This window comes from Sebastes umbrosus, chromosome 20 (genome assembly GCF_015220745.1).
Source record: "Sebastes umbrosus isolate fSebUmb1 chromosome 20, fSebUmb1.pri, whole genome shotgun sequence".
Taxonomy (NCBI): Eukaryota; Metazoa; Chordata; class Actinopteri; order Perciformes; family Sebastidae; genus Sebastes; species Sebastes umbrosus.
The window spans coordinates 22,451,184-22,466,662 of NC_051288.1; the positions used below are offsets into that span (position 1 = coordinate 22,451,184).

Here is a 15,479-nt window from a genome sequence, read left to right on the forward strand (position 1 = left end):
GGCAGTAAAGTTTCCTGTTTAATCTCTGTAAACGAACATGAATTATTCACTACACATTTTATACAATCATATTCAAAGGCGATGCATTAAGCTGGCCTCTAAAGCTTTTATCAACAGTATAAATCTCACACGTCTACAGGGTCGTGTAACTTTCACTTTCAACTATCTCATCCACATAAAATAGATTCACAACGAGACACACAACATGTGCTTTTATAAGCACAACAAGTATTGCAAGGTATTGTTTTACATTTCTAAGTGTTCCACGCGATGAAGATGAGGGATAGAAACAGCGACACGGTGATGACGTAGAAAATGAAGAAAGCTTTGTTGATTCTTGCAGCACGGAGGCCGTACTTCCCTCCTTCCTGTCTGCAGCTGAAGTGCAGATTCAGAGTTTTCTGCAGCTCCTTCAGCTCCTTCAGCTCATCCAGGATCAGCAGTAACGCCTGAGACTCTCGTGACTGAACGCTGTTGTTAACCTGCACACACCAGGAGGCACAGAGTCAAGTTAGAGTGGATTTCATTCATGCAGTCATGTACTACAAGCCAGGTGGACAAAATCGTCTCGTGCATGTTATCACGCAGGATGTTTACTTCTTTACAGGCCAAGTTATCGTAATCATAATCAGGCATCTTAGGTTGTTAAAAGCATGTAAATATGTTGAATTTTGCCATGTTATCACATCAATGTTGACCGATGCTTCCATCTCCACTGAGAAGAGATGAATCTGCAGCCAAACGTTGGTATATAGTGTGACATTATATTACACGTCTGTGTTGAATACTCGATTCTGATTGGTCAATCACGGCGTTCTGCGGTCTGTAATTTCTCTATAGCAGACCGTTGCTATGTATAACAGACCGTTGCTATGGGCGCAGCTCTGATGTCGGACTCCGGCGGACCGTTGTACAGCTAGCGGGTCATTGTTGTAAAAGAATCCCCTTCAGGGTGATGAGAGACAGCATCGCTCTGTCGGGGATTCTTTCACAACAATGACCGGCTCGCTGTATATTATCCCTTACATATACACCCTATAGCTGCCTTCACATGATAAGACATTTACTCTTTGCTCACCGCTAGGTAGGGCGCAGAGGCAAAGCGTAACACCAGGTATGTCATTGAAAAAGTGCGCAAGGAACCCATTCACTGTTTCTAGGCAACAACAACAACAGTCGCAGCAACTCGTCACATAGTGACGCGTAGTCAGACCCCTTGGCGTCACTTTACGGACGCAGTAAACTTGTGAATTCAAACGAAAACACATGCTTAGGTTTAGGACACAAAACCACTTAGTTAGGTTTAGGAAAAAAACATCATGGTTGGGCTTAAAATTACTACGTTTGTACAGTGAAAATTAAACGTAACGCTGTGAACACGGGACACGAACGAACAGCTGATTGTAGCGTGACACAAACAGCGGTCTTCTGGATGAAAGACCTGTGTTTAAACTACGTCACAACACTCCGTTTCCATCAGTTTTGTCCACCTGTTTTGTGATAATAAAGCTTTATCTAAACTTATAATGTCCGTACCTCTTCAGCCACCGGCAGCAGTTCATGCTGTTTCTCACCGTCAGACGCGTTACAGATGCATGATAAGCAGGATTGTCTTTTCTCCTCTGAAAACACACAAGAGTGACTGCACAGGAAATATGCTGCATGTAAAAAACACTGGAAAGCATAGTTTCAAATATATGTCTTATTCTATTTTAGTACATTTTGTGACTAAATATAAAGAGAAAAAGCTGTTGAAAACCAGGCCAATCTCCTTCATCAGGACTTGATCAGATATGATCAACAGTGGCATCTCCTTGGCAACATAAGTAGAGAAACCAAGTCATCAAATTTGGATTCTGGAAATAGCTGATTGAGAAAATGAGGTTTTAAGGCCTTTAAGAGTATAAATTTGAACTAGAATCAGTAGCCAGAACATTCCTACAAACACTTCCATTCACGGAGCATCTGATAAGTCTGTGATCTGTGTCTCACCCTTGTTACAGTTATCGATTTTGACTTCCTCCTGTTTGTCCTCCCAGTCGTCCCTCAGCTTGAGCTTCTCCTGGGATTCAGAGTCTTTCTCCATAAGATACGTAACCAAGATGGTCTCCAGCAGGCTGAGCAGCATCAGAGCAAAGATCACAATGCAGTAGGTCGCTGAGAGGAGGAAACAGGCAATAACTACTTAATGTTTTGGTATCTTGAGCTCCTGACTATATGAATCATAAACCAGTTAACATTATGGCCTTAAAGCATGACACAGTACCTATGAGCGGAGTCTTGTTGGACATGGAGGGCAGGATGTCGTTCAGGATGAGCAGCAGGACAGAGATGGCCAGCAGCACGGTGACTTTGAAGCCGAGCTTCTCTCCTCGATGGTCTGCGATGAAGAAGGAGGCAATGTCCAGACTCAGGAAGAACAGGATGGGCAACAGGAAGTTGATGACGTGGAGCAGGGGCCTCCTCTTCATGGTGAACTAGGGAAAAACAGGTTCAATGGTCACCAACAGAAAACCTGACATTTCTACTCCAGGTGTCAGGAGTATATACTTGACATAGGAAACAGGTGAAACTGGAGAGCATGAATAACAATGCATGAGCAGTTGAAGTATATATATACGTACTATACACGTACAGTGTATTCGAGCAGTTCATACAGTGTTGAATCGCTGAAGGTGAAATTTCTTTTGGTGATGGACAGTTGGAGGAACTCCCACTCTCCCTGAGTCTTCATCACCTCTCGGGTAAACTGGGTGGCTCGAGACGAATTGGAGTAAGGAAAGAGACGAATCTCATCAACTGAGGAGAGACGGAGAAGTGGTAAATAACACTGACGTCAGTACAGACAGTCACACACACACACACACACACTCACCAGAGTGTATCGCAGATCCGATGGAGATGCTGCATTTCTGTGTGTCGAAGGGGAACTTGTGGACGTCCATGTAACAGGTGCTGACCACCTTCAAGTCCTCTTCAGATATGACCGTCCCGTCGCTGTGCACTTGCATGTAGGGATTCTGAGGGGAGTCGTCCTTCTGTGTCCTGAGACACAAACGCACACAAAATATGTTCATGTTTGTGGAGCCTTCAAACCGCACCGCAATTCCACATTAATCACGAACTGAATGAATAGATGACGGAGCTCCTCCCGTCACCACCTCAGGTTAATGTGTTTGCTCATTAGTGCTCTTAACAATAGAATAAAAACTGTTGTGTGTACTTTAATAAAACACAAAGAAGTACCTCCCATTCTCTACCAAACCTTTCCTTTTCTTTTGATTTATTTCATTACATTCATTCCAATTATTACCTCCGCCAAGGCCGAAGGCCTAGGAAGGAGGTTATGTTTTCACCGGCGTTGGTTTGTTGGTTTGTTGGTTTGTTGGTTTGTCCGTTTGGAGGATTACTACAAAAGTCCGCGATGGATTTGAATGTCATTTTTTGGAGGGGTGGGGTGTGGCATATTGAACAATCCATTACATTTTGGTGGCGATCCAGATCATGATCCGGCTTTGGGAACTTTTTTTAATAACTCCGCTCAGCGATGGATGTACATGAAACCTACCTTGGCGGAGGTCTGCGCTCTCCGAGTGCACTTCTAGTTGTAAATGTTTCTTTTCTGTTTTCCCATTATCTGTTTCACATTTGCTTAGCTGTTTTGAACTACATGATTTAGTTTCCTCATCCAACTCAATTCCCTTTAAGTTCTCTTTAATTTCTGTTTTTTTAGATGAGCCTTTGCAGTTTCTTTCTCATCATTAAAGGAATACATTAGATCGGCAATACGTCGTCGTCAAAGAGTAGGCTCTCATGACCACGCCCTTTTGTCTTATCTTATCTTTACTTTAAAATCAGATGTGTGTGTGTGTGTGTGTGTGTGTGTGTGTGTGTGTGTGTGTGTGCGTGTGTGTGTGTGTGTGTGTGTGTGCGTGCTGCAGGCTCACATCTCATAGATGAAGAGGTCGGGTTTCCAGAGCATTTCTTTAGGAATGGTAATCTGTTTGATTCCACAAAACTGATCCGAGTCCCACGAGATGCGTTCATCGTCCCATTGCTGCAGTAAATTAAAAGATAAATTGGAGACACATTTGAAATAACACACAGAACAACAGGTGACCACGCAGAGTGTTAGCTGAGAGTCATTTTAAACGATCAAAACTCACCATTGTTGCCCAGATGAAAGGAATAAAAGTTTGTGTTTTCTCAACCTGGGAATGAACAAACACACAAGTGAGAACAGATCAACTGAATGACAACATTTAGCAGATGAATCATTGGCCAACATGCAGCACCCACCACAGCCAGGATGGCAAAGAGGATGATGTCCAGCTTCACGTCGGTGTAGTGTGTGTGGTCCAGAACGGGCCGGGTCAGTTTAAACGCACTGCTATCTGTGGTCAGGTTCAGGTAGTCCACTACGTCCTGGTAACTGCACACCTTCTCAGAGGACGACCCATCTACATTAAAACAGTTATCAGACATGTGAGGGGTATTTTTTGTTCTTTTTTTTTTAATTATTTATATTCTTTACAATAGTTGTTACTATTATTATTAGGTCTGTCAATCGATTAAAGTATTTAATCCTGATTAATCGCAAATTAATCACACTTTTTTTATCTGTTTAAAATGTACCTTAAAGGGAGATTTGTCAAGTATTTAATACTCTTATCAACATGGGAGTGGACAAATATGCTGTTTTATGCAAATGTATGTATATATTTATTATTGGAAATAAATTAACAACACAAAACAATGACAACTATTGTCCAGAAACCCTCACACGTACTGCATTTAGCATAAAGAATATGCTCAAATCATAACATGGCAAACTCAAGCCCAACAAGCAACAACAGCTGTCAGCTGTCCTCGCCAATATTTAGCATAAGTTTGGAGCGTTATTTGGTCTCCTTTGTGACAAGCTAGTATGACGTGGTTGGTACCAATGGATTCCTTAGGTTTTTTAGTTTCATATGATACCAGTTCCCCAGTTCATCTTCACTCTAGCTTTAGAACTGAGCCCGCTACAACCTAATAATCACAAGTTGCATTAAAGAAATTAGTGGCGTTAAAAGATATTTGCGTTAATTATCACGGCAGCCCCCCTAATTGTTTTCTATATATTTAATTTCATATAAACTATTTGATTTTTATTATTTCATTTGTTTGCAATGTCTGGATGCTAATCTTTTTTATAATACAACACAAAATGCCACATACAGTAGCTGTTTAACTGATGTTAAACTGTCTTGTGTGTAACCTACTGTAGGTTTTTTATTGTAGTTTGTGTTGTTGATTTATTTACTCTCTCCTATGTTGAGCCTATAAGTAAACACCAATAGATTCTAATTATGTGCTTAAAGTTGCTTGATATTCTGATATATTTTTAGCTGTCTGACGGAGAGCAATTAGACTAATCTTCTGTGTACATTTTTGAAATGTAGATGCTTTGATAAGAGGAGGGCTTCTGGATTTCTGCTCATTTGTTTTACTTTCTTTTTCCTCCTTTAAATTAAGCAAATTAAGTTTTCTCTTGTATCAAGAAAAAACAGCAGCGTGAAGCCGGCAAACCAAAGAAGTCATGGCTTTAAGTTATAAATATGATGTGAAATAGCTTTGTGACAACACGTACAAGCTCCACATCCTCAAACAGTTCATGAATCAGATACAAACAGCGCTAGAATGATGGAAAAATACTACTACAACTAAAGTTATCACTGATACTTTGCTGTCAAATGAGGATGCAAGAATTCCCAAGGCTCAAACACATAAACACACTTCAAACATGCCCAAGTCTTACCTGTGAAGACGATCAGAAGGAGAAAAGCAACATGCATCATCTCTGCAGCCGTGAGTTAGAGAGCAGCTTCGGGTCGAGTATGAAGACCGGACTGTCTCTGTGATTTGAGCTGAAGAGGGCTGGGCTGAATGAATGACCTCTGCCTGAAATGAGAAACCGCTCCCACAGTGGACAGCATGGATTGATGCTGTAATTGGTAAACAGAGGAGGGAGGGGGGTGGGACATCATGCAATATGAGCAGGTGAGACTGAAGGTGACAAATAATAAAAGTGAGGGAAAGGCAGGTGGAGAGGGTTCATCCATCTGAAAGGAGACATAATGTGAATTTACAGCTCACGTATTGTACACCGGGGACTAAAGGAGAGTGGGTGTAAGTCACAAGTTACAAAAACAGACGTTTACTGTAACACATGCAGAGCAGCCCACATCTAACGAGAAGGAACAATCCAATTAGAGCGGAACTTGATAACCAAAACAACGTGGTAATGACATTATGAACACTGACCCCACTTAAACCCACTCCTTCTCTTCCTCCTTGTCACCGCGCTGTCAGGCTCACCGCGGGCATTAAAAGACAATTTATTATTTATGTAAAACGTCTCTTTTTGGACAGTAAGTGACTTTGCTGATGCATTTTTAATTTTGAAACAAAGAAAGTTTTGTATTTTAATGGCCTTCTGTGCTTACACTGGAGTTCATGAACAACTACTGATTATTTTCATTCTCAGTGATCGTCTCTTGTTTTGTCTCCTCAACAGTCCAAAACCCAAAGATATTCAAATGTTTAGCCAAAGTTATGATTAAGGACGTTAACAATCAATTGATTATAACTTTCTGTTAATTAAGTAAACAAGTTTACTTCTCAAAAGAGTACAAAATGTATTCATGTATTGCAAGCAAACATACTTATTGTCCTGAAGTGGAACAAAATGGCTCAGTGTATGGGAATAGAGAAACAAAACTGAGAGGCAAACCGTCTACAAAGAAATCTGGAAAACATTTACAGTATCTACGATATGGCTAATGGGGATTTTCTCATGTGTGAAGACCTGAGTCATGTTTAAAGCACAAACATTACTGTTTTTTGCAACTTAGGGGCAGCGCAACACAAAGTAAACACAACACTGACATATTATCACCATATGAAGTTAACAAGTAAGTAAATAATTGTGTATTAACGAGGGCTGTCAAAGTTAACGCAAAATCATTTTTAACGTCACTAATTTCTTTAATGCATTAACGCAATCGATTTCAGATGTTTTAGTGGGCTCAGTTTTAACACGAGTGAAGATACTGGTATCATATGAAACTAGAAAACCATGTCATACCAGCTTGTCGTGAAGGAGGTTAAATAACGCTCCAAACTTGGGCTAATTTTTGGGGAGGAAAAACTGGCATGTCCATTTTCAAAGGGGTCCCTTGACCTCTGACCTCAAGATATGTGAATGAGAATGGGTTCTATGGGTTCCCACGAGTCTCCCCTTTACAGACATGCCCACTTTATGATAATCAGATGCAGTTTGGGGCAAGTCATAGTCAAGTCAGCACACTGACACACTGACAGCTGTTGTTGTCTGTTGGGCTGCAGTTTGCCATGTTATGATTTGAGCATATTTTTTATGCTAAATGCAGTACCTGTGAGGGTTTCTGGACAATATGTGTCATTGTTTTGTGTTGTTAATTGATTTCCAATAATTAATATATACATACGTTTACATAAAGCAGCATGTTTGTCCTCTCCCATGTTGATAAGAGTATTAAATACTTGACAAATCTCCCTTTAAGGTACATTTTGAACAGATAAAAAATGGGCGATTAATTTGCGATTAATCTTGATTAACAATTTTAATCGATTGACAGCCCTAATATATATATATATATATATATATATTAGTGTAGAAAAACAAAACTGTATACCTTGCTTTGTTTTGTTTGTTATCTGTTTTTTTTCTTGGTTTTGCTTCTTTTATGTAAATTGTTAAGAATTTTGTTTCTCTTTTTACATTTGATTTGTAGAACTGGAGATAAAGTGGGATGAAAATAATGCATATAGAGAGAAAGGGATGGTCACATTTTGCTGCTTGTATAGAAGATATATGCATGTGCTCGAAAACTGTGAATATAATGTTCATAAAAGAAAAAAACTATTTTCAGTCGTGTGAAAATAAAGCTAAGCAGACAAATATTTTAGTTTCTTCTGTGGGAAAGGTGGTGATTTCGAGCTCTGAGAAGTTATTTTTTACTGGTGACAGAAATACAAATTGAGCTCTCTCTCGGGAAAATGCTGCAGAGCAGAGTTTGAGAAATGATTGTATGAAGCAGCGAGGGGGATTTCAGTGACCATGTTAGGAAACAGCTTGAGTTCCATGTTCAGGCACAAGATCAAAACAAAACCCCTGCTCTGATTAATGAATCTTTCCCCTTTAACATCAACAGGAAATCACTCGGTAACCGCTTAGTTGCAAAAACTTTATTGTCCGTTTGTTTTCTTTGACATTTTCACTCATAGTTCTAGAAAAGTGGGGGTCTCTTGCGGATTCGGGACCCACTCCTTTTGATATCATACTGCGACTGGTGCCAGAGAACGGCTTCATCTACACATTCGGACTGTGATCACGTGACTGTTTGCAGCTTGGATATAGTAGTGCAGTCCTCTTGACCGTAACTGTTCGGGTCAAAGGGAAGAGGGAGCCAGCAACCGATATATAACACTGCAGGAGGATATGATCCGGCTTTATGTGTGTGCAGTGATCCATCATCAAGTTTTCTACAGGAGGCTGCAGGCTGACCTAGACTAACATGCTTACTCTACTATCGCCTCATGCACCGCAAAGTGTGTCGTCTAGGTAACAGATAATAGTGCATTAGATGTTGATATCGTCCCTTTTTCAGCTATTCGTTTTGTGAGCGCACAAGTGTGTAAACCTTTACAAATTTTTCCACATATTTTCATCCACATTCTAGTAAACGACACAGTGTTTTGCAACAAATTAAAACACGGTAACGGAGAACGTCAACAACAGGTGAGCTATACATTAAAGTTATACAAAACCAAAACTAAAAGCTTCACAAATGAGGAGAAAAATGGGCTCGTCGGGATGATAATATGAGGGTGAACAAAATGCCAGCTAACCACGGTGCGGCCTAAATCTCACTGTATGATGTTTTTCTCACAATAAATCCCCTTTACAAAAATTAAGATAAAATATAACACATTTAAATGTCTGAGTTTGAATGCAACATGCCAGTGAAAACAGAGTTTTTGTCTGAACTGCACATGAGCGTCCTCCTGCAGGAGCGTCGGCGTCTTTATTGCTTGGTTGTTGTTCTTGTTGGTTTTCCAGTTGCACTAATACTGACATGCTAAGATGAAGCTGCAGAAGGAGAGGATGGCGTGGTGGGTGCGTGTGTTTGGAGAACCAGTTTCAAAGTTCATGTTTAATTCCAGTTTAGATGATTTTACACGTGACGTACATTCCCCTTCTAAGAGTTCTACATCGTCCTACATTCTGTTGTGATTATTTTTGTTGTTGTTTTCAGTCCTTCTCTGTTCAGTTTGGCCGCCATTTCTTGGCTCGTAACAAGTCCGACCGCTTCTGTATTCACATTCAGCAGAGGTTTGTTTGAAAATGATGGCGGTGATCGAGAGGAAAAAACAGCTGCATGCGAAGTCGAGACGGGAGCTCCCTGATCTGAAGAGAGGAGTCAGCACGTTTTTAGTTCGCCAAGATAAGGAAGTCCGGTGTGAGCTGACTTTAAATAGTGTCCGAACACTCGTTCAACATACAGTTTATAAGAGAGAAGAAGAAGAAGTAATAAATCAGATTGCCGATCACAGTAGCCCCTGACTGTTTGGCTGGTAATAGAGGAGAGGAGAGGAGAGGTGAGGAGCAGCATGTATTTTTCTAGAGATAGTGTCACAATACACAGCTGTCATTGGTTAGACCTACAGGTAATAAATAATAACGTAGCAGTAGGCTAATCAACAAGTTAGGTCACAGACAAAAAAAAAGAACTCCTGTGAGATAAAAGTGCAACAGACGACAGACATTCCTCTTCCCTCCTCTTTCTACTCGAGAGGAGTTTCAGCGCCAGCAACGACAATCAATCCAGGAAGTGTTCAGAAGGATGATGGTGGAGGTGGAGGTGGAGGTGGGGGGGGGGGGTTCCCTGCTCAGTATCCAGCCAGCGATGCAGCACTACGGCAGGGTAAAAAGAGCTGGACGGAGAAGTCTGTGTGTTTTTTGTGGGTGTGAGTGAGTGTGTGTGCGCTTGTTTGAGTGTGTTACACAATGAGTGGTCCGCGGCGAGGGTGTTTAGGACTCTGGCCGTCCCTGTTCTCCACCCCCAGCTCCTCCATGTTGATGTTGCTGGTGGAGGTGTGGTGGGGGCGGGGCTCCAAAACAGGCCTGTAGCCCCCGAGGAACATCAGACCTGAAGGAGAGAAGAAGACGGAGAGAGAGACGGAGAGAGAGGAGAGGGTTATGTTGCAAATATTGTCACCCAGAGGAAATCTCCCCAAATCACCTGCATCACTGCAGAGTCCTCCTGGCCTGTAATAAAGGTCACTTCCGTTAGAAGCAACTAAAACGCTCGCAAACCAACGAGGTCCTGACTCACGGTGAATAACAGTAAATATCAGCCAGGGAATAAAATTAATTATTGATAGTTTGAGGTCTCGACCGTGGACGATATGAATAATGAATAACATCAGCAATGAAAGCAACCTCACCTCAACTATTACTGTGCAAATATATTGTAACGTAGATTCTGAGCTGTGATTGAGAAAGTATAAATACCGAAACAAAAAGAGCACGAATTATACTGTATTTTTTAGGGGGGAAGAAAATCTTAAAAGGTGCAGTGTGTAGGATTTGGCGACATCTAGTGGTGAGGTTGCAGATTGCAACCAACTGAGTTCCCCTCTGCTCACTCCTCCCTTTCTAAGACTGCTGCGATGTGAGCCTCCAAGCGCAAAACCGTGAAAACCATAGACATATATACAAAGACGTCGCATTGGACAGCCCGTTGCGGCGATGCGTCAACGTGGGCACCATATTGGTGGGACGGAAGTCAGACGGCGGCTGGTGGTATCACAGTTTTGCGCTCTGTGGCTCACGTTACCGCAGTTTCACAAGCGTGTCTGAGAACTACGGTGGCCTTCAGGTGACGTAAAAACATGAAAGTCTCTCTCTAGAGCCAGTGTTTGGTTTGTCTGTTCTGGGCTACTGTAGAAACATGGCGGTGCAACATGGCAGACTCTGTGAAAAGGACCCGCTCCCCATGTAGATATGAAGGGCTCATTCTAAGCTAACGAAAACACAACGATTCTTAGATTCAGGTGATTATACACTAATGAAAACATAGTTATGAATATTATATTACAATTCTGCTAACAGATCCCCTTAAATGTTACACACTGTTCCTTTAAATAAAGCTAATTCATGATAAACGAGTAATAAACAAAAGAAGGGTGATTGTTATGGTGCATGCAAACTAAAATATATGACCCTGGTGTCTGATCTACCATCTAACCATAACTCCATACCTAGTCCTCAATGTGCACTGGGCACGACTCCTCATCTGTCCATCCGAAAGAAGGCGAAAGAAGGAAGAGAGAGACAAAAGGAAAGGAAAGGAGAGGAGAGGAGAGGAGAGAGAAGGGAAGGAAAATGTCCAGGAAAAGACAGCAGAGGATGTGAAGAATGACGGAGGGGGGAAAAAAGGAGAGAAACAGAGAGATAACAAAACACTTTTACGACACAGAAAGAGAAAACATGTCACACCATCCACCATAAAAAGACCAAAGGGGTGACGTTAAGGTTCAAGGGGATGAATCAGGGTTTTAGTGGCTACGAGAAGGATGCAGAGCTAAAGGCCGTGAACCCCAAATTACTTAATTAAAACAACCAAAACCAGAACAAAATTGACACCTTTAGCTCTCATCGCAGGAACCCGCCGAGTGTTAGGAAGCGGGGGAGGAGGATTAGGAGAGGACGGGGAGGGAAGATGGAGGGCTGTGAGGATGAGTTGCAGATGTTTTGGCAAAAGCGGCTCGGAGCTGGCAGACGCTGAACATGAACTTGACCAGACTCTTTTCTCTCAAACACACACAAACAAGAAAACACAGCATGCAGAAAGCGCTCGTCACACACACGATAAGATGCACTCATCACACAAACACACACACACACACACACCAGGGCTTCAGCTAAAAGGAGGGAGAGGAGGGGAGAGAGTGCACAGCTAACCGGTACTGAAGAAGCAATGAAGCACCACGACACCAAAGGGGGTTAGGGATGAAGAGAAGAAGGAAGGCTCCAGATCTTCATGCTGGGCAAAGATGCTACAAAAACCTCCTCTCTGGTCACTACTAAGTCAAACTTTTCTTTTCTAGCTGTAATTTTTATTAGCACAGCAATGTGTCAGAAATCTTTAATGCTTCTGACTCATGCACTCTTCCTCCGTTACCCCCCTCATCTTCCTCATGTTTCCTCCCCTCACTCTCATCATGCCCGGTCCTCGGCTCTCATCGGTCCATGTTCGAGAGGTTGCCACTCACCGGCGAATCGGCTGTCGGGAGCCTGCTCATTATCCAACCCCAAAGAGGGCGTGTCACAGAGGGCGACGCCCTGATTGTTATTGGCCAACTCTGGACATCTGCTCCGCCCACCTGCAAGCGAGGGCAAAGGTCAAACAAGAGCAGCCAGGCACAGCAGGGGGGAGGGGGGAGGGAGTGGGACAGGCAGGGTGAGGGAGGGAGGGAGGGAGGGTGTCAGAGGTGGAGGGGTGAGGTCGGCCATGCTGGAACGGCTTTAATTAAATAATGAATGATTGAATATTTCTGCATTTTAACACCATGGATCTGACTGTGACGTGAGATTTAAAGGACGCCAAAATCCTCTTTAGAAGACTTTCTGATGGACAGATTTTTAAACTTTGGCCCTGTTCAGACTAGACTGGTATTAACATGTGTCCTGAGTGATCGGATCACAAGTGGACAGCTTTAAGTGCGTCTGTTCACACCTGGCATTAGAATGCGTCTCCACATGCATCTCCACATGCGTCTCCAGTGACCACTTGTGATCGGATCTCACTAAACACGTAGTAAACACACGGTTAATACAGCAGACTTTGCAACGTAATATTACAGGGATGTCCGTAGTAATATCCTACAAATTCGTGAATTTGGGTAAATTTTATTAACATAAAAATGAAAGGTTATTGTACCGGCGGTCCCCACGGACCTTCGTCCCATCGGCATAATCACTTTGCCAGACAACAGCGGCGTACGGAGCTTCAGAGAGCCGGGGACGAGAGCGAGCGAGCAGGCAAGTGAGCGGGCGGGTGTCAGCTTCACGGACACATCACCGACAGTATAATAATGATGATGCACTTTGTGTGCCTAGTCTGATAGTCTGTAGATATGTAGCCTATAGATAAGATATATTTTAATAAAATACACTTATAGCTCAGAAGCCGTTTCCATGCTGCGAGGCAGACAAGTACTCGCGTCTACCGGTCTATTCACCTGAGAAGCTCAGTGAGACCCCGCGGACCCCAGCGGGACATCAGTTGAGTAGGCGGTCCTTAATGTGGTCCAGGACACATTCGCGTACACACTGCTTAAAGAACGTGGCCATATGTGGCCCAGACCACCTCTGAATGTGGTCTGAAAGATCCGATCTCAATGCGTCCTTAATGCGTCTTAAGTGCGTTCACAGCTGTACTTAGAGCTGTCCACTTGTGATCCGATCGCTCAGGACGCATGTTAATACCAGGTCTGAACAGAGCCATAAAGACTGTTGATATTTTCCCATTTGATCTCTGTAGCTTCATAAATTCTGACAAATATATCATAATATAGTCGAATGGTGCTCAAACTGAGGGGGCGTAAATGACCAGAGCGAGTATGTAAATCTGACTCATGAAGGAACAATAATCCAACGAGTGTGATCTGATACTTGCAAGGTTCACTTTGCAAGATCTAATTAGACAGAATGGCACGAACACAATGGACAGATTGTTTACAGGGAAGAAAAGAAAAACAAGTGATGTTCATCTTGCTCTCTAGTTTCTATCAATATAGCAGGAGAGAGATTTATGTCTTTTCTGACTAAAACCTCGGGCAGTTTTGGGCTTTTTTCAGTTAAAGAACATTATAGCAGGAGATTTTTTTATGTCTAAAAACTCTTTTTTTCAGTTGTACATTAATTTATTGGTTAATGAATATTTTTGTACAAAAGGGTGCATGACAGGAAAAGTTTATCTTCCACTGTAATTAAAGCTGCAACCAACTATTTTGATAATAAATTAATTGGTTTGAGTAATTTATTAAGGAAAAAAAGTCTAAATTTTCTGATTCCAGCTTCTTAAATGTTTATATTTTCTGGTTTCTTTACTCCTCTATGACAGTAAACTGAATATCTTTGAGTTGTGGACAAAACGAGACATTTGAGGACGTCATCTTCGGGCTTTTGGGAAACACTGATCGACATTTTTCACCATTTTCTGACATTTTATAAACCAAACAACTAATTGATTAACCGAGAAAATAATCAACATACAATGAAAATAATCGTTAGTTGCAGCCCTAACTGTGATAATCAAATATACTGAATGCATCACTTTGTTGTGACAAAGTGCTAAACAAGTAAAGTGAGTAGTACATTTCTTAATTTTGTTTTACAAAGTTAGGAAAGTGATGTTTAAGTCGAGCCTGATGTTGCCTTACACATAAAAGAATGATCCCAGTCAACTCCATACAGTGAGGCATACAGCTCATTAATTAAACACTGGTATTGGATCGGTACTCGGTATCGGCTGATACCCAAAAACAAGTATCGCTAACAGTATCGGGACTGAAAAGCCGGATCGGGGCATTCCTAATTAAAACTAGTCACATTGACAGCTCAGTAAATGTAAATAATATATGAAGCATAAACAGATATGTTGGGATATATTTCACGTTTTTGTATAATTTAAAATGATCTGCCGTTTTGTTTTAAAGCTGCTGCAACACAGTGTTTACTGAGACTAAAGCACGACACACTGGAGCGAAACATCTTCAGATTTTGGCGTCTATTTTCTCATTAATTAGCCGACAAATGAGACAGAAATATTCATATAAACTGTCTAGATTAGCATTTTTCTGCCTTTTCCAGCATGGCCAGATAACAGATACGGACATGTTTAATCAAGTGCCTCATGCCTGCAGCAAGCCTGTGTATGTGTGTGTGTGTGTGTGTGTGTGTGTGTGCAGCTTGTGTGCGTGTGTGCTAATGAGGAAGAGGATGACTGGATGATTGGCAGCTCAGCACAGAGACACAGACAGGGCACATACAGAAGCTGTCTGGCAGCGCCGGTGCAGAAGATGCAAACATACATCCTACAGCGCGAGTGCACATTCACAGTCTGTCAGGCAGCACAGGTCCGCTCGTCCCCTAAAGAACTGAAAGGTCATTCGGTAACTCACAGGTACACAGGTAGATTGTTTCAGTCTGGGCCCAGGTGTCACACACACACACACGCACACACACACACACACACACACACAATCCACAGAGAAACTAATTTACATACAAGTTTCAAACTGGTGCTTAATGAAGGTGACCTTGTTGTTTCAGCTTCAAGCCGTACTGCTCATTGACTCACACTCAACACAACACTTTCTTTAGC

The 15,479-nt window shown here is 42.0% G+C and overlaps 2 protein-coding genes across 7 annotated transcripts in view; both read right to left on the reverse strand.

Annotated features, from left to right (window-relative positions):
• Window positions 1–6,993, reverse strand: LOC119479781 (5-hydroxytryptamine receptor 3A-like). The gene is made up of 10 exons (XM_037755726.1): window positions 5,801–6,993; window positions 4,300–4,460; window positions 4,167–4,211; window positions 3,948–4,057; window positions 2,876–3,045; window positions 2,636–2,799; window positions 2,267–2,477; window positions 1,993–2,157; window positions 1,537–1,622; window positions 1–482 (listed from the first exon to the last, which is right to left on the reverse strand). The coding sequence occupies exons 1-10, from the start codon at window positions 5,838–5,840 to the stop codon at window positions 255–257; spliced, it is 1,380 nt and encodes a 459-aa protein (XP_037611654.1). The 5' UTR covers window positions 5,841–6,993; the 3' UTR covers window positions 1–254.
• Window positions 6,994–8,256: 1,263 nt separating this feature from the next.
• Window positions 8,257–15,479, reverse strand: part of rnf157 (ring finger protein 157) — a 28,058-nt gene continuing 20,835 nt past the window's right edge. For 2 of the 6 annotated variants that reach the window (XM_037755708.1, XM_037755707.1), the window contains exons 19-20: window positions 12,364–12,474; window positions 8,257–10,235 (exon numbers count right to left, since the gene is read on the reverse strand). In XM_037755708.1, the coding sequence (XP_037611636.1) occupies window positions 10,087–10,235; window positions 12,364–12,474 (260 nt within the window). In that variant the 3' untranslated portion in view covers window positions 8,257–10,086. Of the gene's footprint in view, window positions 10,236–11,349; window positions 11,385–12,363; window positions 12,475–15,273; window positions 15,302–15,479 lie in introns of those variants that run through there. The other 4 variants (XM_037755710.1, XM_037755711.1, XM_037755709.1 and 1 more) reach the window with 4 other exon arrangements.

Coding starts and splice junctions, on each gene's coding strand:
- LOC119479781 (XM_037755726.1), bottom strand. CDS start 5,840: ATGATGCATGTTGCTTTTCTCCTTCTGATCGTCTTCACAG. Junction 4,461..5,800: donor CCTTCTGATCGTCTTCACAG/GTAAGACTTGGG, acceptor GTTTTAATGTAG/ATGGGTCGTCCTCTGAGAAG. Junction 4,212..4,299: donor TCTTTGCCATCCTGGCTGTG/GTGGGTGCTGCA, acceptor GTTCATTCCCAG/GTTGAGAAAACACAAACTTT.